The sequence below is a fragment of the Sycon ciliatum genome, chromosome 1 (genome assembly GCF_964019385.1).
Source record: "Sycon ciliatum chromosome 1, ocSycCili1.1, whole genome shotgun sequence".
NCBI classification, from domain to species: Eukaryota; Metazoa; Porifera; class Calcarea; order Leucosolenida; family Sycettidae; genus Sycon; species Sycon ciliatum.
Window position 1 is genome coordinate 24493429 of NC_088643.1, and position 20542 is coordinate 24513970.

Genomic DNA, 20542 nt, shown 5'->3' on the forward strand with positions numbered 1-20542 from the left:
TAGCAGGCCAGCCAGTCTTATAACAGTGGCAAACAAATTGGATGGCCCTCATGAATAAAACAACCGTCCAGGGGCCCAGCCCTTTCTGTGTATTCAAAAATTAATAATCTACCGTGAGCGCTAATGGACGTAGTCTTGCACTAGCCAGCTAGTACAACAGCTAGATGAACGAGAGCATGATAATTGATAAGCATTCAGCAGGTCTGAAAGAAGGGATGTCATAATGCAGAAAGAACAAGAGCAAACATAACTGACCAGAAAAGCCAAAACAGATCTGTGAACATGCAAAAACAACAACAGCTTCTGAAAATATCGTGGCCTGTGTACTAAGTACTGGTATTGGAAAAGAAAGAAAGAAAAAAAAAGAACGAGCGTCCCCGGGTGGGCTTGAACCACCAACCTTTCGGTTAACAGCCGAACGCGCTAACCGATTGCGCCACGGAGACATCACACTTCCCTTGCTGCTGGAGCGGTCCCTACAACACGGAGAGCCAGCTGGAGCGGGCCCCACACAGTACTATCAGTATACCGTACTGGCAATATATGTTGCCGCGTAACGCGTAACGCAGGGGGGTGCGGCGTAACGCGCGACCAGGCTAGTGCGACAAATTTTCGTTGAGTTCGTAACGCGCGTCCGGCGGGGTGCGGCGATCTTTTCACTCAAAATGATGCGGCAAAAGCAAAAAAATGATGCAGCAATAGCAAAAAAGTGATGCGGCAATAGCAAAAAAAGGACTGCGGCAATATAGAAACCTGTGTAACGGCTCCTGTGCGACTTTGCATGTAACGCCCTGCGTGCGGCAAACATGTGCCAATGTAACGCTTCATGGCCTCACTGCGGCAACATATATTGCCAGTACGGTAGTCAAGAGTACATGAAAACACGGTTTTCATGTACTCTTGTAGTACACTGACACGGAGAGATGGACCGGACTGGAGTCCACTGTACAGAGAGTGCAGCACCTTGCTTCACCTGTAGATCTACACATGAGCAGAACTGATGCAGAACTGATGGGTTTGGCCACAACCACAATCATGTATTTCAAGCGATCCTGTCAGTCTGCTGTGTGTGACTGTCAATGTCACTGTCTGTCAGCTGTTTTTTTTTTATCACAGGGATCAGTCAGTATCACGGCGGCGATGGTTGATGATCTGATGCTGGTGCACCGGTGACCGTTTGTGTGAACGTTCTGTGCGCGGGGTTACCACAAAGTCCACAACGTGCAGAAATCGTTTCGACCCGGCACGGGTAGAAACCGAGTCCCGCAAGATTGTGCTGAGTCGCCTCACTGTCCAGGGTCAACGATAAATCGTCAAAGAGCAACGTGATTGCACTGAGAGAGGGAGCAGAGACAACACGTGAACCCGACCATGTTTCCCCAGCGCTAGGCTACGGTTGCGAAAACACAATGGTTTCAAGGATCAAGTAAGTTCTAAAGAGCCTGGTGGACCCTAGATGAGTCCAGGCCTCTATAACCATGATAGCTATACGTTGAAGTAGCGCTCAGCACCGTCGGATACTCCGCTGCCGTCTCGAATACGCAGTCTCAGCTGTTTACCGCGGAACGAACTCTCGGGCTCCTGCTTTGGTGACGACGATGGCGGGGACGGAGAGCCCATGATGGAAAACCTGGGGAGAAGGGATGTCTGTTGGTCAGAAGGACGGTGGTCCTGCACCTCAACATGCACTGAACAACCTTCCTTCAACATGTTGAGTTCGTCGGCGGCAGCAAGTAAGTTGACCACACGCCTCTCCACCTGCACGGAGGGAGAAGCATTACAATGAGTCGAGACACATGCCATTGTAAAAACACGTCTTTCAAGTTTCAACCTGCATGGAGGGAGAACCATCACAAGGAGTTGAGCTCTTGAGACACATGCCATTGTAAGATAGAACATGAAGAACAATTGTCACATGAAGGTATGGTTTCTAGCCATTGGGCTAGTTCCGTCAGCAACACACAGGGCTGTGTGGCAATCTGGCATTGTATTGCGAAAATTAGCAATTCAAACCAAGAGACAATTTACCAGCTAGAGTAGCATCATGAGCATCACCAGCACATGCCGATAACTAATGCGAACAACAATAGGTCAGCACATTGAAGGCTTGAAAAACACAAGGGTTTTACTGGAAGACCAGTGAAAGTGCTGCACACACACACACACACACACACACACACACACACACACACACACACACACACACACACACACACACACACACGGCACATGCAGAGCCTGCCAGCAGCCATGGTAGCAACGTTACGTACCTCGTACTTGAGAGACCTAGCCCCATAGTGAGAATCATAGCCGTCTGCAAGCACAGCAGGCAAGCTCTCGTCCCACGACAAGCTGATCTTGTGCCTTTCGTTAGCCTGAAAAACACACAAGGATACAGTGAACACACGCAACACATTCTTCCACCTATGCAACCAACACGTGGACAACTACAAGTAAACAGCAGCTGAAAGAAGAGACAAAGGCTGTTCTTTGCTATGCGTGTGAAGTTCGACCTTCGCTGCAGTGCACACATGTCAGGCCTCAGTGTTGGCAGTGTTGTGACAACACAGCACTTGGTCTGAACTTCTTCATGAGAACGACTTGCACAAGGCACAGCTGTCATAGATGGAGGACCCACTGAAGTATGTTTTAAAGTGCTGACCCAGGCTTAGTGCTGCATGTCACTATGTGCCATTGTCACTGGGCGGCGGTTTCATGACCGTCCACCACACCAGCATTCTGCAAATCAACCAGGTCAGGTCAGACTATGATCTGGGTACTGACACAGTTATGCTATGATGTGCTAGAGGCAGCACAACGACGTACACGCTTGGCCCATGTCTTCAACTCCTTCTCTGTCAGGTGCAGTAGCTCAGAGTTGCTGAACGGTAGAAAGTAGACGGTCTCGTTGATACGTCCCAAGAACTCGTCACGGCCAAAGAAGCGCTGTGTAAACACATACACAAAGAGAGAGAGAGAGAGAGAGAGAGAGAGAGAGAGAACACACACACACACACACACAATCATACGGTCGTCAAACACAAGCAGGACACAAGCCACCGTTATCAGCACTCACATGAGTCACAGTAACACTACGCCTGGCAGCAGTATCATGGGACAACCCTCTATCCGTGCATTGCACACCAGACAGAAACACTACGCCTGACAGCAGTATCATGGGACAACCCTCTATCCGTGCATTGCACACCAGACAGAAACACTACGCCTGACAGCAATATCATGGGACAATCCTCTATCCGTGCATTGCACACCAGACAGAAACACTACGCCTGACAGCAGTATCATGGGACAACCCTCTATCCGTGCATTGCACACCAGACAGAAACATGGCGTGAGCGCAACTATAGCCAGTTTCTGCAATGCTGTGAACATAGGGACACTTTGGCCACACTAGGTTACCGATTGTTTCAGTGAAATGCAACAAATTTTACTGATATTGACAATGGCAACTGGGCTGATCATCAAGCAAGAGGATACACGGAGAAAACAGGAGCTGGCAAACTATCAATGGCCAGACAAAGATGGCTGTGAAGCACACTTACCTTGAGAATCGGACGAACGACCTTGTCCTGAAATTCGCGAGACACCGATACGCTTTCTTTTACTTCTCTCGCTGAGCATGAACAAAAGGGCAAGCGCACAGAACGGCACTCAATCGATGAGCGATCCAGATTGTACAGCCTTGTTTAATTAATAGCCACACGGTCTATTGCACTGGTACTGGTACCAGTAGTTCTCTTGCTATGCAATCATATCCTGTAAACCGGGAAACATCTGTGTAGATCTTATTTCGTTATTCGCAAGCACAGACCAATTAGCTGCTGGAAATGTTTGCTATTGCCACACGGTTTACAGTAGCATACTGTACCTGATGCTTGCTTGTTTGTTTCTTTTATTCAAATTCGTCCAAAATAGTCCTGTTGGCTGCGAAAAATTGAGCATTAGGCCATGGTAAAAAATAAAGTTGATTCTCAGGTCATGAGCCTGTGAAAATCGGTGCGAGCGAGCGATTTTTTATTTTAATTCCCACAATTTTTTTATTTCCAAAGATAGGGTCACACATGTGTACGTCACAGGTTCATAATTAATTTATAATTATTTTATTATTCAGGCCAGGGAGTAGAAAAATACCGGTATTTTACTACTCCCGGATTCATGCCTTTCGCATTGACCGTTTTCATGCACGCATAGAAATAAAAAAAATCGTTGGTGCGCCGCCAAAAATCGATGCGCGCGTACTTGAGAATCAAAGGTATTTTTTACCATGGCCTTACGAATGATTTCGGGTTTGGACCTGTTACTTCACACATTTCGCCAAGGCATATATACCTGATGTACTTCAAGGTGATCTAGCAACACCTGGTTGAATAAAAAAATTCACGACATCATTTCAGTGTGTAATGAAGGCAGCGTGTCGCGAACGAACACCCATGGCTTACAGATCAGATCTGTATATTCCTGCTAGTACAGTCAGACCTCGCATAACTGCACATATCCATTTTCCAAAAAAATATCCGGATAGGCGAGGGAGCCGGATAACCGAACACACATCCCGAGTCAGTCTTCATACGCATGTGGCATATCCAAAGGTGTAAACAGCGATTTTCTTCCAGATGGCGAGGGATCCGGACAAAAGAGGACCGGATAAGCAAGGTCTGACTGTACATGTAACCTTACCTTTCTGCCGGGTTTGTTGTAACTGCTCCTGGCCAGCAGCTTCCTTGCGCAGCTCAACACCATGAGAGCGAATCTCGTCCGCTGCCAAATTCGAGGTCATGATGAAAATGGCATTCTTGCAGTCAATCGTCTTGCCCTGCCCGTCCGTCAAGCGCCCCTGGGAATGAAAAGAAGGGACAGGTAGCCGGAGAGATTGTTCGTACTGGTACAATGAGAAATCCATGAGAAACGGGGCTCGCACACATACTGCACAAGCAAAACATTTATTTCAGCGAATAATTTCGTCCAACACCAAGGAAGGGCAGTTCGTTCAATTGAAAATTTCGTCCCAGATCATGACACAAATCGAATGGTTGGACGAATCACCATCAGTCTGGCACGTAACTTAGTTCAAAACTCCTCGGACGAAAAAGACGAAAACTAAATCCAGACGAACATTTCTACTTATACAGTAGACCTATTGCAGCATTGGCATCACCGAACTTCACATGCATGTAAGTTACCTCATCAAACAGCTGAAGAAGTGCTGTCAATACATCGGGATGGGCTTTCTCAACCTGAAGCAGTGCACAGGCAGACATTGACATACAGATGGGGAAGCCCAGTTTGAGATCCGACCAAAGTTGACAGTGGAAAACAAGAGTCAACAAATGCAAACATACATTCATACATGAGCGCAATTCGTGAGCATGTGTGGCTTCGCGAATTCTTTGCAAGAAAGCGATTTGGGGCACTTCGTTTGGGATTTTTAGATAGGCAGGGAAACAACCTTTGCGCCCACCACAAAACTGTATGCAAGCGCACTCATCACACAATAACAATATTGATTTGATCGATTCACTTCATTTGGAGTGGTGAAAATCCTGTATCATCCCTTAACCACAATACATGTACCAGGTCCAGCACCCGCACTGCCACCACCAGCAGCAGTAGCACCCACAACACCACCCATTAGCTGGCTCAGTAGTAGCGTGATTACATCAGAACGACAGTGATAGTTCAGTCCAAACTCCCACCATCACACATGCGCACATACTATTGATGAACGAACCGAAGGCTGTTGCTTACTCTCCAGAACAAAAGCGAAGCACGAAAAAATAGACTTACCTCATCAAACAGAACAACAGCTTCCGGGAACTTTTGCAGACGCGATGTCAGCTGCCCGCCTTGATCGTAACCAACATAGCCTGGAGGAGATCCAATGAACTTCGCAACCTTGCAAACAAAACAAAGGAGATATCCAATTGAAAAAAAAAGAAAAAGAAAGAAAAGATGCAAGTGTACACGTGGACACAACACAATGAGCCTGGGGAAGTGCAACACAACAGAAAGTAACAAGAAGGGAAAAGAAAAAAGAAAAACATGTAGCAGAGGATGGTTTCGATCCATCGACCTCTGGGTTATGGGCCCAGCACGCTTCCGCTGCGCCACTCTGCTCCCACAATTCTTCAGCAGTGTACAACTGACCATGTACGCGCAAAGTACATGAAGCGGAGATTTGATACTGCACTACATGATCACTACACGATCACTACATGATTACATGATATATGAGTGCGATCTGTGCAATCAGCAGTGACAGTGCCATGACGTCAATATGCTGTAAACGATGAATTACACTTTCCTAGGCCAATACAAGGAGCACATGTACACTGGTGCGCTGGCTGGTATACGCATAAGTATGGGACTGCGTTCAATCGGGAATAAGGGTCAAACTCTAAAGCACAGCCTCCTTGGATTCAAGACCATTCGATCCAGAGGACTACATGTTCTGAACGTTTCATCTTCGTCCGTGCTTCAATAAGAACGCAGTGATGTTTCCAGTAACAGCTGCAGCACAAATCTATCTACATGAGTAAAGCGGGATTCACAGAAGCTTTTTGGCGATGCGACACGCGATGCGACGCGATCTGCGACGGACGCGTGCGATGCGAACTCGCGAAATACCATTCACAGAAGAAGTCAGTGATGCGACAACATCTTGCTGATTTGGCTACGTCACCATGATATTCGCGCGGTTTGATACAACTTGTACAAATTTATAGGCAACTCTTGAACCTTTGTACAACTTTGCTGTAGAAAAGGTCAAAATCGTACGCCAAATCGCTTGTCGCATCGCATCGCAAAAGTTGAGCCAAGCTCAACTTCTGCGATGGCCTGCGATGGCCCTGTTGCGGCAGTTGCGTGGGGTCCGCGATGGTTGCGATTTGGGGATTTCCCGGTTTCGCGGCTGTCGCATCGCGTGTCGCATCCCAAAAAAGCTTCTGTGAATCCCGCTTAAGGTGCATTTTTTTACGATTTTGGTGGAAGTGCATGCACGTAAATTAAAAACGAGAGGCACAGTAACCGATACACTGTGATTCACTGTGCGTGTGTGTGTGTGCATGCATGTGTGTGTGTGTACGCGTGTATGCGTGCACGTGTGTGTGTGTGTGCGTGTGTGTGTGTGTGTGTGTGTGTGTGTGTGTGTGTGTGTGTGTGTGTGTGTGTGTGTGTGTGTGTGTGTGTGTGTGTGTGTGTTGCCCTAATGATGCTCTAAAATGGTGGCCACAATGACAATCAAAATAGGTTGCCAAACGATGTTGTCAAAATAACCGCCCAAGACAGGTTTACATATGCCAGCATTTTTAAACTTCCCCCTGCAGGTAGTTCTCGGCACAAATCAGCAGATTCCGAGAGAACGGGGGCAGCAGAACATGTTTATTGACGACTGGCAAACACTTACTTCATGTTTCTGCTGGTACTCGGACATGTCAAAGCGGATGAAAGCCTGCGCACACAGAGGCAAAGACAATCTGAACAGAGAGCACAGCAAGTGTCCAAGCTTGACCAATCAAACAAACTACATACATGTACGTCATGTACCGCTGGCTTGAGAACTTGAAGATGAAACAAGCATACACGGGTGAATGATGCAATTGTCAGAGTGAACGTATTCAGTCAGGAGAAACAACACTGTCGCCCCATAACCTCCAGGACTACGGAGTATGGTAGCTGATGATGCTGAGCAAATACAGAGCAGGGCTGCCCCAATCATATACAGAGCAGGGCTGCCCCAAGCATATACAGAGCAGGGTTGCCCCAAGCAAATACAGAGCAGGGCTGCTCCAAGCAAATACAGAGCAGGGCTGCCCCAAGCAAATACAGAGCAGGGCTGAACCAAGCAAATACAGAGCAGTGCTGCTCAACGTTGAACTAGAAAGACCGACAAGACTATTGAGTGAGTGAGCAAAGTAAAGCCTAGGGTGGACCCGCTGTTCTTACATCCTTCTTGTCCTTGTGTAGGTATTGTGATACTTGCTTTGCCAGCTCTGTCTTTCCTGCACATGTTGACACACACACGCACGCACGCATACACAGACACACATAGTAATATTATAGATACACACAGAACATACACACAGGTACGTACACATACGCAAACAGATATGGACAGACAACACATACACAGCCCGCTAATGATATCTACTAACTGGTTACTAGAACAGTAGAAGTCCATCAGGCGCCATTCAACAATGCAAACAAGCGTGTCTGGGCAAGTTGATTGGGGATAAGCTTCAGAACACTAAAGCAACACGCCTACTTGTAAGAAGATCTCCATAAAAGTGCTCAGCTACCTGCTCGCCTAAACTGACTTGAACAATACAGGTGAAACAAAGCAAGTGTGGCAAATAGCACAATTCACAGTGCAAATACAAGGCACTATAATTGCTCCAGATAAGTGCTCATATAGATGCGCTATTAAATTATAATATAAAATAGCGCATCATATGCGCACTAAACTGGAGCAAATATTATTTTCAAGCTCAATGGTGCAGGTGCGCACTATACTCCAATTATGAAAAAGGCACACACTACAAAAAGCAGTGTGATGTATCAAACTGGTGCGAGATTTGCCCTCTCTGACCTGCCATATAAGCCACTGCACGTACCCTACATGTACACATTCGCTGGTTGCCTGCGAGTCTGCACCTGCACTGTAAAGTTTCGCGAGTACAATGACGATTGTATCACTTTTAGAAGTCCACAGCTACATGTAGCTGAAACATTGTCCAGACTATGCACCATAGAGTATCCTTATCAGAGCAGTGTACATCGTTGTGCCTTGATCATTAGATCATCACACCAAATACTGCAAACAGTACTACTGCAGACAGCAAGTTACTCGTACAGTGCACAGTGGAACCTTTTCACTATCAAACACCCTGGCAGACCCACCGGACACATCTGGCCTGCGTAAGGAGGCAGGAGGCGTCCTTATAACACAGTGCACCAGAGTTCGAGCAGGTACAGCTGGAACAAGTGAACTAATGTGTCCTGAATGTAGAGGAGAGCTTTGTTGAGAGGTGTCCATTACGGGAGCCTCCACTGGACAATGAAGCCTGCGTTTAGCGACTAACCCATGCCATGGTGCACAGACACCGGCCACTACAGGCAGGTGGCCTTTCTTGACAGGTCAGAATGTATGTCAAGGGGCAAGGCTAGAGGCCTAACTCTAACTCTATTGTCGCTATGGCTGGCTATCGCCAACATCACCTTTTCATTGGCTAGTGCCACGTGATTGTGGATAAATAAATAAATAAATTTTAGAAAACAGATCAGTGCCAACAACATTGCACTTGGCAACTGCAACCACCCATGACTGGCCTGCAAACGCTGAGTTCTTGTGTGACGTCATTACCTTGACTTCAGTAACCAGGATAATTGCTACTTCTGAAGTACTAGTACTACAGTCATTGTAATACTCATTAGTTTGATGGAGTTGAAAAACGGGAAAAGTCTGAAGAAAAGTTTGACCGTCGCCACCAGGACTCGAGCCAGGGGCTCTCTAGCTTATGGCCAGCGATGCTCTACCACTAGCTATGGTGCAGTCGTCATCCAAGCGGCAACCGTTCAACATTTTCTTCAGACTTTGAAACAACATTGTGACTTAAAACTTACCGATGCCGGATGAGCCAAGGAACAAAAAGACCAGAGGATGATCAAGATCGTGCCAGCCACTTTGCTTTCGCCGCACCGCTGTAAGAAATGGAAACACGACGGGTGTGCAAACAACTACTGAAGTAATAGTACAGCAGGATGAGCCACTACTAAAGTTGAGGGCATGGAGTGATCTGGGCCAGCGCCCTAAATGCATGCATATCACCGTGTATCACTGTGTAGAGAGTTTGTGGTGACTTCAGCAACTCCCCTACCTGTAACTTTCTCGTTGTCACTCCTGGGTTTTCCATAAACGGTGACGTTGATTTTTGTGGCCATTTCCCGGAATTACAGGGGTGTCACAGGGCGGTTGGGAGTGGTACAACCGGGAGTCCGGGGTATCCCCCGGAGAAAAAATTCGGATTTTTCGGTCAACAGGGCACGTTTTAGCACTCTACAGCCGCAAGGAGGGTTCCCCAGCCCTTATTAGACAACCCCACTCCAGCTAAAAAAAAACGCTTCTCATGGATTTTTTGGGCATTTTCTGTACATCATAGCTAGGTGGCCAAGGCAAAAAGGAAGCCATTGCCCTCGAAAAACTGGCAAAATCCGAAGTACAGTTCTAGCGCCAGCCGCTGTGCAAAAACGTAAGTCATGTCCTGCGAAAGTGCGCCACGCCGCATGCACTAGTCAATAGAGAGGTTCTGCTATACGTGAAACGCAGAGAAATCACGTAGGCCCGGCGCCCGGGAACTCTCTTCGCGTTCCCGTAACGTAAAGAAAAGCTGTTAACGTTCTGCTCTACGTTCACGTAGAGAAATCACGTGAAATGTGTACTGGGACTTTCCCCTTCCATATTTGGTAGTTTTCTGCCTGCAGTTGATCGATACCGTACCCGCGTACCCGGCAGATCTGTACGCATTTTCTCTGCGTGTGCCACTACGTAGAGAACCTCATCTCCGCGTAGAAATCTGGAGCCAAAACATGCGAAACCGTAGACTCTACCCCAGACACCTGCTCTCTACGTGATTTCTCTACGTTTCACGTATAGCAGAACCTCCCTTATCGTACAGTCGCGAAGATGTTACAGACCAGTCATGTACCGTAAAGTACCGTTGATCCGCCCCCCACGCCATGTCGCTTCCCAGCTGGGTTTTCGGCAGGGGGCGGGAATTAGATCAAGGCTGTCAAGTGCAGTACGATGTACAACAACGTAGAGGATCAGTCTCAATGTGCTGGATTGTGCACATTTTGATCCTGGATTGGCAAGTATTGTGTACAGCAGTGTATGCGTCGGTTCAACATCGTATTTCGTTGTATACGCCGAAGTCGCTTCACAAGGAGAAAATCGACAGGGGGCGGGAATTAGAGAGGGGGCGGATCAACGGTACTTTACGGTAGTTGTTTTTAGAGAGAGAAGATCCTTTTTTTTGTTCGGTGGGATTGAAAGATCTGCCAGTGGACCGGAGAGCTACAACACTGGAAGCAGAAGAAAGGGCTTGCGGAATATTCTCTGTCTTCGTGGCAACAGGACTTTAGTTTACGAGAGCTAGAGACTTTCGTCGCGGACGCAATTCTTGTTGTTGCTACCAGAAAATTCGGAGAACGAAACGATCGTAAGTCGTTTGGTGAAGCGGGTCGTGTCGGTGAACAGATGCAGAATGTTCTGCCGCCGTGGAACAGCAGTCCAAACACTTTTCAACTTCGGAGAATGAAGCGCTTCCCTATTCCGTCGACAAGCGCGGCGTTCGCGGGTGTAGATGTAATGCATTTTCGCATCAGCTTGCAGTAGATCGTCAGGAGACAGAGGTGTACTAGGTAGGTGTCGTTGTAATTGTGGAAAGAATATAATTATTATGTTGTAGCTGACAAGTGACATGCTTGTAGTGTCTCTTGACCGTGCTGATCGCCATTGTAACATGATAGATCTTGGAAAATTTTAGTTCCGGACCCAGTGATCGCCGGCGCCGCCAGCACTGTTTCCGTCAAGTTTGCAGTGAATGCGTCCGTGAAGAATCCATCATCTGGTTGTCTCTACCCGTGACTCCAACCGCCTATCGCAATGGATAGCCGCCTGAAGTCTTGGGGTGCTAGCTGCTAGGCATCAAGTCGGAACCAAAAGTATGCTCCTTGGAATGAAAGTACATGTAACCAAGAGTACATGAAAACCGTTTTCATGTACTCTTGATGTAACACGTAACGTCGTTAGTTGTGATGTTTTGTACAAGTCCGAAGATCCTTGACTTGATGATTTTTGTATTGCTTTTTTGGATGGGTGGACCATCCTGGACGAAAAGTGGTACGACTATGGTCGTAGTACTTGTGGTCGTACCGTGTGTGACGCTCCTGCGTAGATCTACGCTACTTATCATTATGGTTCCGATTCCAGATGGTACACATATATCCCACCATGCATCCTCGTATTTCGCCGTAGCGTATCTGTATATGGCATTTACACACTGTCACTGTACTATGTCATTACTACACATGTACACCCTTTTCCTTACTGGCCAACACATACTCCTTCTCCACCTTAGCTTTAGGCTAGTCCTAGTTTGGTTTTCATCTAAGGTAGTTTGCCTTTCTATCCCTCTTTCATTGCTGTGTCAATATTACAATAAAAAATTACAACTCTACTGATTTACGCCATCTGTGTGCGTTTTAGAGTTGTGCTAGGGCTAGCAGTGTAGGACCCTACAAGTTCATACAAACACACACTCAGCTGGTGAATGTGTACTAGATATACACACACGCTGTGCCGAGATATTCAAGCTTTGGCTGAAGAGATAAGTACTACCAAGAGTACATAACCCCCCAGAGAGTGCAACGCCGATCCAGCTCTGCATAGGGTCTTGGTCGAGCGGAATCGGATCTTCTGATGTCATGCGTACACTCCACACCAGCGCAAGGCCGGCCGGTCTCGAGGCAGGGCACCATTGTTTTTGATCCGAGAGTACCCGCGACTCACCGGGTTCCCCTTAGATGTGTACGGTATTATGACGCAAAGATCCAATTCCGCTCGACCAAGACCCTATGCAGAGCTGGATCAGGCGTTGCACACTCTGGGGGGGGGGGGGGGTTATGTACTCTTGGTACTACCAAGAGTATATAATGACCACCCAAGAGTGTGCAACTCTGAATATGGGATCTCGGAAGGCGAAAACTCACACCACGTGTCTCAGGTACGCTTTGTACTACGTACAACTAAGGATAGCGTGCACGCAATCCCAAAAATCTGCCACGATTATGTTGGCGAGTTGCATACGCGCAGTGAGTTTCTGCCAGGGAGTGCTTCTCTGATTACTTCGCTGCTCGCTAAAAAAGGGCTGGAAACGTACAACTGCGACACAACACCACGTGATGTGAGTTTTCGCCGTCGGCGTCTCGGCGAACCCCATAGAAAGGGTATCAGGAGTTGCACACTCTTGGGGGGGGGGGGGGGGTTATACTCTTGGTACTACACACTGGGGAAATGGGAGTACATTTCCTAGACCCTGACTAGAACTTGTAAGTTGTAACGTTTGTATATGGTGCCACATGCATGCGAGTACGCTCAGCTGCAAGACCAGCGCCTCCGGCTGCATACACATCGGATTTCAACGCCCACAACTCACTTTTACCGTGATACGTCTGACATTGTACATGTGTGGGCTGAGAGATTGAGAGGTCATTGCAGGTTGACATGTTCATTTTTAAATAAACAAAAACACCATATCCGAGGTTCAAAATTGGTACTTTGAAGTTAGCACAGAAGTTCAAAGAATCCAGTGAACGTCAGTCTATGCCACACCAAGTGTGTCCAATTCCCACATATCCAACAGATAAGTTATAACAGCACTCTTACCGGCACTAACGACATTGATGGCATTATCTTGGCCGACAAGACGCTCATGAAGAAATTCCTCCAGCGGATGAAGCCGCCGGCGCTCTTTCTCCCTGGCTTGTCGGCGCTTTCCATACTAATAGAACACATGCGGGGAAAGAGACAGGTACAAAGCCAACAGTGTGAGCGCATATTCCAGCAAAGGAACTATAGCACAGTCCACGAACTGCTTATTGTGACGTGACGTGAAAAGTTACATGTATTTGTCAGTAGAACTGTAAATTGCATCGCCAAAAACCTGCTGTTGCTAAAAGTTCTGGTTCGTTAGATACACCTATGAAGGAATATTTACAGCAATGGATCGACCTTGGAAGGATCCAGGATAGAGCAAAGAGATAATCATGATATTGTAAAGTCAACAAATATTTGGCGTGTATTTATTTTTGACTATTTCAGCCCTGCCATGTTTGGCCGAAAATTTGTTGCGGCCGAAATTTTGTTTTGCAAGGTTCATGTTGACAGTGTACACAGGCGGCAGCAGTTACAGGCCGAAAGTTTGATGCGGCCGAAATGGGTTTTAGCCCGGAGAGGCCGAAATTTGAATGGACCGAAAATTTGTCGACTTAAAGTACATGTACTTCAGTACTATCCAGTGCCGTAGCACTGGAGAACTAACCATGCCTTGTGCTTCTATAATAGCTGACTGCACGCCTTTGCTCTCGGCCAAGTGTATTGGCTGATGACCTTGTCGCGAGGCGGAGTTCGGGTCAGCACCAGCATCCAGCAGTAGTCTGACCACTCGCTCGCTGTCCATGATCACGGCATAGTGCAGCGCAGTCAGTCCGCGTGCATCCACCCGCGGCGCGATACGCCGACAGAAGTGCTCTGCACGCTCCTTGGCCGCTGCACGAAGAGGAAAAGCATCGTTTAAATAGCTGACTTCAACACCTCAAACCAAAAGGTACACTATTCTCCACCTCAAACCACAGAGTCCACAGGAGTATACACGTAGTACAAAAAGAGGCAAGTGAATATGGATAGGACATGTCCAGGTGGAGCCCGGAAAAAATTCCTGACAAATGGTGACAACACAAACTACTGGATGATACAACAATTCTTCTCCACTCGCTATCACATGCGATGGTGTCCACTGCGCAGTGGTAGGATAGCAGCACAGCAGCAGATGGACTATAGGCACACGCCATACCGTGCTGGTCTTCACGCAGGACACCATACTTGGCGTACGCCGACATGTCGATGGAACCGGAGTACTCGTCCACTGCGTCCACATCAGCTCCAGCATCGATTAGCACTTGAACACAACTGTGCGGCAACAACATGTCAACAGACAATGTAGAAGAACAGTACACAAATGTGTGAGTTCACACTGGAAACATAGTCATCTACAATTCAACTTTGGCAAGTACTACATGTAGTGGTCGCTGGCGACAATAGACACCCTTAGCAAAACAACGATAACGCTATTTTTTTTTACGGTACTCGTACCTTGATCACCCAAATAGCGTTGAAGCTGCAGCGTATAAACGTTATGGGGGCTGATTTATCGTTGTGACCAACGGCACGTATTTTGGCCAAATATCGCATAGTCCGTACGCATTTTACCTTGTATCGTCAAGAGTACATAACCCCCCAGAGTGTGCAACGCCGATCCAGCTCTGTGTAGGGTCTTGGTCGAGCGGAATCGGATCTACTGATGTCATGCGTACACTTCACACCAGCGCAAGGCCGGTCTCGAGGCAGGGCACCATTGTTTTTGATCCAAGAGTACCCGCGACTCCCCGGGTTCCCCTCAGATGTGTACGGTATTAGGGGTCGTCCGTAATTATCGAAAAATATAAAAAATCCGTCCTCGTGCAAAATTGTCTCTGACCCACCCACCCACCCCCCATCTTTTCCCATTCATTTTTGATTTTTACCAGCTCGAAAATAAGAACTCCTGACCCCATGTTCACTGATTGCACCTACATGTACATGACGTACATGTATATATTATGTCAAGTACTAGTAGCTAAGTAAAGTGAGTAGGAGGTCTACCGACGGCCATGCACGTCCTACAACTAAATGAAGAGTCATGTACCGGTATATCATACTGGTGTTTGCGATCCTACACTACGTCTACAGTGCAACAAGTGTATGAAAGTGACTGAAGAAAAAAAAAAAAAAAAAAAAAATACGAAAAATCAAAAAATTAAATTCCGCCAGCGCTCTTGACCACCCACCCCCTTTCTGCCTGAGGACGGATTTTTTAATTTTTCGAAAAATACGGACGACCCCTTATGACGCAAAGATCCGATTCCGCTCGACCAAGACCCTATGCAGAGCTGGATCAGGCGTTGCACACTCTGGGGGGTTATGTACTCTTGGTATCGTGTATATGGTGACAAAAATGGTTGTACCGCGCGAAATCAAAGCTATTCTCGTGGCAACAGCGTACTAAAAATAGCGTGCATCTTGCTAAAGGTCGAACCCAAATCACGGTATTTTCCCCCTTACGATAATACCGTTACAACATAACGTTTTTTGCTAAGGGTGTCTAATGACAAGCATAGGGTGGTTTTGCCAAGCAGCCTGCGACTTAAGCGTATACAAAAAATACGATGTTGAACCGACGCATGCACTGCTGTACACAATACGTGCCAGTGCAGGACGAAAATGTGCACAATCCAGCACATTGATGAAAATGCCCAACCAAACGCAACCTCAGCATCACCGATTCTACAGCCAAAACTAGCATCACCGATTCTACAGTCAAACCTGTTTGAACTTCCACGTTGTTGTACATAGTACTGCTCTGGACAGCCTCGATCTAATTCTCGCCCCCTGCCCTAAACCCAGCAGGGAAGCATGCAACATGGCGCGTGTGTGTGTGTGTGGGGGGGGGGGGGGGGGGGTCAACGGTACTTTACGGTACCAACAGGAGTACACAACTCCGACGGGATAGAGAAAGTACCGCCAGTTGTACAGTCATCTGCTCTATAGGGTGATGGACTCTTGAGTCTTGACACCAGCTGCAGTGGAACTCACGTAGTACGTATAGTACGTACCCGGGTAAGATGTACACACAGTTAGTACGGTCCTTTTTCGCTGTGCACTTGTACTTGCACGGATTTCCCTACCATAAACGCACATACAAATGTGTATGGGTACGACATACTCAGATAGGACGTACAACTCGTGTATGACAGACTTTTGAGCGTGTCCCAACAGAGCTGGCCATGCGTACTAGGTACAGTTTGGTGGTTGTGTACACCTACAAAAATGACAGCTTCGCTTGGCAGGCACATTAGTATGTTGACAGTGCGGAGGAGACGGTACGCAGCGCAGGCAATCTGGTTTGAGGATATTAGTCACGTATATTTCTGAGCGCAATAAGTGATTTGGAGCATTTCGACATACTACTCATGTATTGGACATTGGTCGGTCCACGGGACTCAACTTTGGATCAGAAGTACCCCGGACAGAAAGGACTTTCTTCCACTACCCAAGAAGGTACACTGTACGTCTTATCAGAATTCTAGTGTACCAGTATAAACATTATATAAATAAAATCTAAAGAAGAACCTCTCTATTGCGCGGCGCCCTTGTACCGGACATATCCAGCCTGTGCGTAGAGGTGTTCTAAGTACAGAAACTGAATGCATTATGAATTATTTATGATTCTGTCCCCCTGGAAAAACGCGATTCCGCGGCCGCGGCAAATTTCGCAGAAGTTGCCATCATCCGCGGAAATCACGGAATCCACACTTTTGCCCGCGGAATCTGAATTTTTTAGGGAAAATTACTAAAATTAATCTGTTTGAGCACATTTCTCTTGCCAGTGCAGGTCTCTCCATGATTCTTCACTCTTATTCAGTTTGTGACCGCAAAGGATAGTATGAAAAGTACTCCTTCATGCGACTAGTTGTCATATCCTCTACGAGGAGGGTGAAAAACGTGCAGAAAATGCCGCAGATTTTTGATTTTACCGCAGAAAATGCCGCAGAAAACCCCCCCTTTTCCCCGCAGAATTTGCCGCGGAATTTTGAATTCTTCGCCGCGTTTTTCCAAAGGGACAGATGATTGGGAACAAGTTGAACAGAACAAAACGTGTCCTGATCGAGGAGGTGTCCGTTGATGAGAGGTGTCTGCTAAGGGAATTTGTAGGGGTAAACGAATTTTAGAACGTTCGACTAGGTTCGCTCCAAATGGGCGTTGAAGAGAATTATATTCGCTACTTTTTAAAAGGTGTTTGGCGGAAATTTTCGGCCGTAGATGTTGAAACGTGGTGAAAGGCTACGCAAATCCACATTTCGTCCGAAAATTCTTTGGACGAAAATGAGAAATGACCAAATAAAATTCCCCACGTATATTTCTGCTTATACAGTAGGTACCTTGTAGATTGCTCTGCTGCAGCAACGTGCAGCAGTGTCCATCCCAGCGGGTGTTGCTCATCGACACCAAGACCGTCTTGCTTCATCTCTGAGAGAATCCTGAACACCGGGCATGCAGAACATCAAAAATGCATCAGACTTTTAGTGGCCGAACAATGTTTGCTACAAACGGACGAGGGCAGCCGATGTTTGCAACTCCATAGTGGATGGTTTATTTTTGTTCAACAGCAACCTAAACCTGTCTTTCAAAACAACCCTGAACCAAAGTCCCACGCGGGACACGTCCTGTTGAGCAAGGCAGAAACTGCACACATGTTGGTTGGTTGTGCGCTAAGGTTTACAATCTTGAGAGCTTGAGAGCCAGATTGATGACATGCCAGAAACAACCAACCAAACAAACAGGTGGTCTTATAGTGAAAAAATAGTCGTTTAGTACAGGTTTTTACTGCACAACAGGGGCTCTTCTTAGCTACATGAGCCAGTTTTGCCCAGGTTGCATGGACTGGGGGTTCATCCACCAAATAAATTCTGCCCGTATTCACTGCACCGCACCACTTACCGGCGCAATAGGCGCGGGTTGTCGTCCCGGATTGCCTGACATGCGGACAGCCATAGTCGCTCGGCTGCACATCACATGGACACATGGTCACAAAAAAAAGAAAAAAAAAGATTATCACGGCAGACCTTCTAAAACACATGCCAGTGGGGCTAGGGCAGGGGCGTCGGAACCGGTCCGGCAGGTGCCGCCAAAGACGCACCAATACACTCAAACGTCTCTTATCCGGACGCCTCAGATACGGGCACATCTCTCTACCGGGCACCTTCAGCTTGAGTTGCTATTGCAAAGGTGCATCGTTTTCAGGGGTTTTTTCAATGGCGTGCGCGCACATCCTCATTTTTTAAACTCTTTTCACTGCCAACCTCTGTAATCTACACATTTTCAAAGGTGGATTGTTTTTGTCTTGTACATGTGCAATACGTGCCAAACCAAATTCATCAAAAAGTGATATGATACATGGCACATGTGATTATCCTGAGCTAGACAAATCTGATATACGGGCAGTGCCTGGTCCCAAGGTGCCCGAATAAGAGACGTTCGAGTGTAATTTCATCTTGAGAGTTTTGAAGCAATAAAATATGGGCTATTTGGGCCCAATTTTCCAATTCTTTCCCACGGGAGGGCTCCCAGATCCCCGCCTCTTCATGGCCGCACCCATGTCGAATACCTTCTGATGCCCCTGGAGGCGGTATGGCCTATGGGCCCAAAGGGCATGGGACTGTGTATCGTGTCGCAAATACGCCTGTTGGGTCGCAACGGGGCAAGAGGTCTGTGAAACATTATCTGGCCGATTATCTGGATTCCAGCTGAAAAAAACGTTCTACAGCCCATTACAAAACTATAGACACGTAGGGTTTTTGAAATATTTCAAATTTGGCTGGACCTTTTTGAGAATAGTTTTCGGAATATTGCTCAGGATCGCTCCACAATTACTCTCATATAGTTTCTAAACGATTGGATAACAGACGCCCAATTTGGAAAAAATTATGCACAAAGTGATCACAGATTTTATGTGGTATAGATGCTGGCATAACGGTTTTTGCCTAGGTACGCGTCTATAGTTTTGAAATGGACTGTAAGTAGCAAGCGGACGCAGATTACTGTATAGCAGGAAATTTTCGGACGGAAATATTTTCGGACAAAGCCGAATTTCGATCTTTCGTACGGATTTTATTTTCGCACAGTGCTGCATGCTAAATGCACATGTTCGCAAGCAGTACGCATGTATACTATTGTACAGTGTACATAATTTCACACGAACAAATTTCAGTACAGAATTTATTTTAGTACAAAAGAGGCCATGTACGAAATTGTACGAAATTAAATTCCGTCCGAAATTTTCCTGCTACACAGTATTACCGGTAGCACTAGAACAACGTTCATATTTCCACAGGCCAGGACTAAAGTCTGATTTGGAACATCAAGAACATACTACAATCATGTACTTTAATAGACTAGCACTTATTAAAATCACTTCTAAGCGGCATCTCTACCTACATGTATGTGGTCACTGGAGAATCGATGCCGCCATTGGCTTCAGACTAAGTGTGTGTGTGTGTGTGTGTGTATGTGTGTGCATGTGCATGGTGTGTGTGTGTGTGTGTGTGTTGTGTGTGTGTGTGTGTGTGTGTGTGTGTGTGTGTGTGTGTGGTGTGTGTGTGTGTGTGTGTGTGTGTGTGTGTGTGTGTGTGTGTGTGTGTGTGTGTGTGTGTTATTGTGGCACCCAACATGTAGTCAGAGATTACTTCTTTCTCTGCTGACCTTTACTATTGTCACCGAAGGCAACTGTGGAGGGAATCAATGCAGCAGCCGATAGGACAGCTGTATACCGTGCACAGTATTGTCCACTGCGTGGTCGGCCTTGCACCAACGAAGCAGTCAAGAAACTCCTGCCAAACCTGAGGTTTCGAGCCGAAAAGGAGAAGTTGACGGCGTACGCATGGATGTTCGAGCACAGTGACCCAACCCTGGCCACAAATCTATACAGGTTGATCATAACGCGGCACGGGCCAGGCCCATCAAGACCCCTGTCAGTTCAACTGCCGCTGTTTCTGCGGTCTTCTAACTCTGAACTAGCTAGCTCCTCTTTCCAACTTCCAAGTACAAAATGTGTAGGTAAAATGAGACATATCATAATAATCATGTCAGAAC

At 46.9% G+C, this 20542-nt stretch overlaps 1 protein-coding gene and 2 non-coding genes across 3 annotated transcripts; all 3 read right to left on the bottom strand.

Annotated features, from left to right (window-relative positions):
* Positions 1–82: 82 nt before the first annotated feature.
* On the bottom strand, positions 83–20409 carry LOC135819665 (mitochondrial disaggregase-like). Its single transcript, XM_065332917.1, has 16 exons — positions 20153–20409; positions 18392–18455; positions 17833–17931; positions 14649–14764; positions 14118–14344; positions 13463–13577; positions 9640–9717; positions 7963–8018; positions 7424–7468; positions 5806–5913; positions 5202–5255; positions 4699–4855; positions 3564–3634; positions 2827–2946; positions 2271–2375; positions 83–1758 (listed from the first exon to the last, which is right to left on the bottom strand). Exons 1-16 carry the CDS (start codon positions 20385–20387, stop codon positions 1486–1488), a joined length of 1923 nt encoding a protein of 640 aa, XP_065188989.1. The 5' UTR covers positions 20388–20409; the 3' UTR covers positions 83–1485.
* Trnan-guu (transfer RNA asparagine (anticodon GUU)) lies at positions 373–446 on the bottom strand. The gene has a single exon. It is a non-coding gene; the product is annotated as a tRNA-Asn (tRNA).
* Trnam-cau (transfer RNA methionine (anticodon CAU)) lies at positions 6064–6135 on the bottom strand. The gene has a single exon. It is a non-coding gene; the product is annotated as a tRNA-Met (tRNA).
* Positions 20410–20542: the final 133 nt, after the last annotated feature.

What these genes read in the sequence shown, in the direction of transcription:
- LOC135819665 (XM_065332917.1), bottom strand. Translation starts at nt 20,387, where the DNA reads ATGATCAACCTGTATAGATTTGTGGCCAGGGTTGGGTCACTGTGCTCG. An exon ending in TTATAGAAGCACAAGGCATG is followed by an intron (nt 13,578 to 14,117) that starts GTTAGTTCTCCA and finishes GTGTTCTATTAG; the next exon opens with TATGGAAAGCGCCGACAAGC. An exon ending in TTCTTCAGCTGTTTGATGAG is followed by an intron (nt 4,856 to 5,201) that starts GTAACTTACATG and finishes TTTCATTCCCAG; the next exon opens with GGGCGCTTGACGGACGGGCA.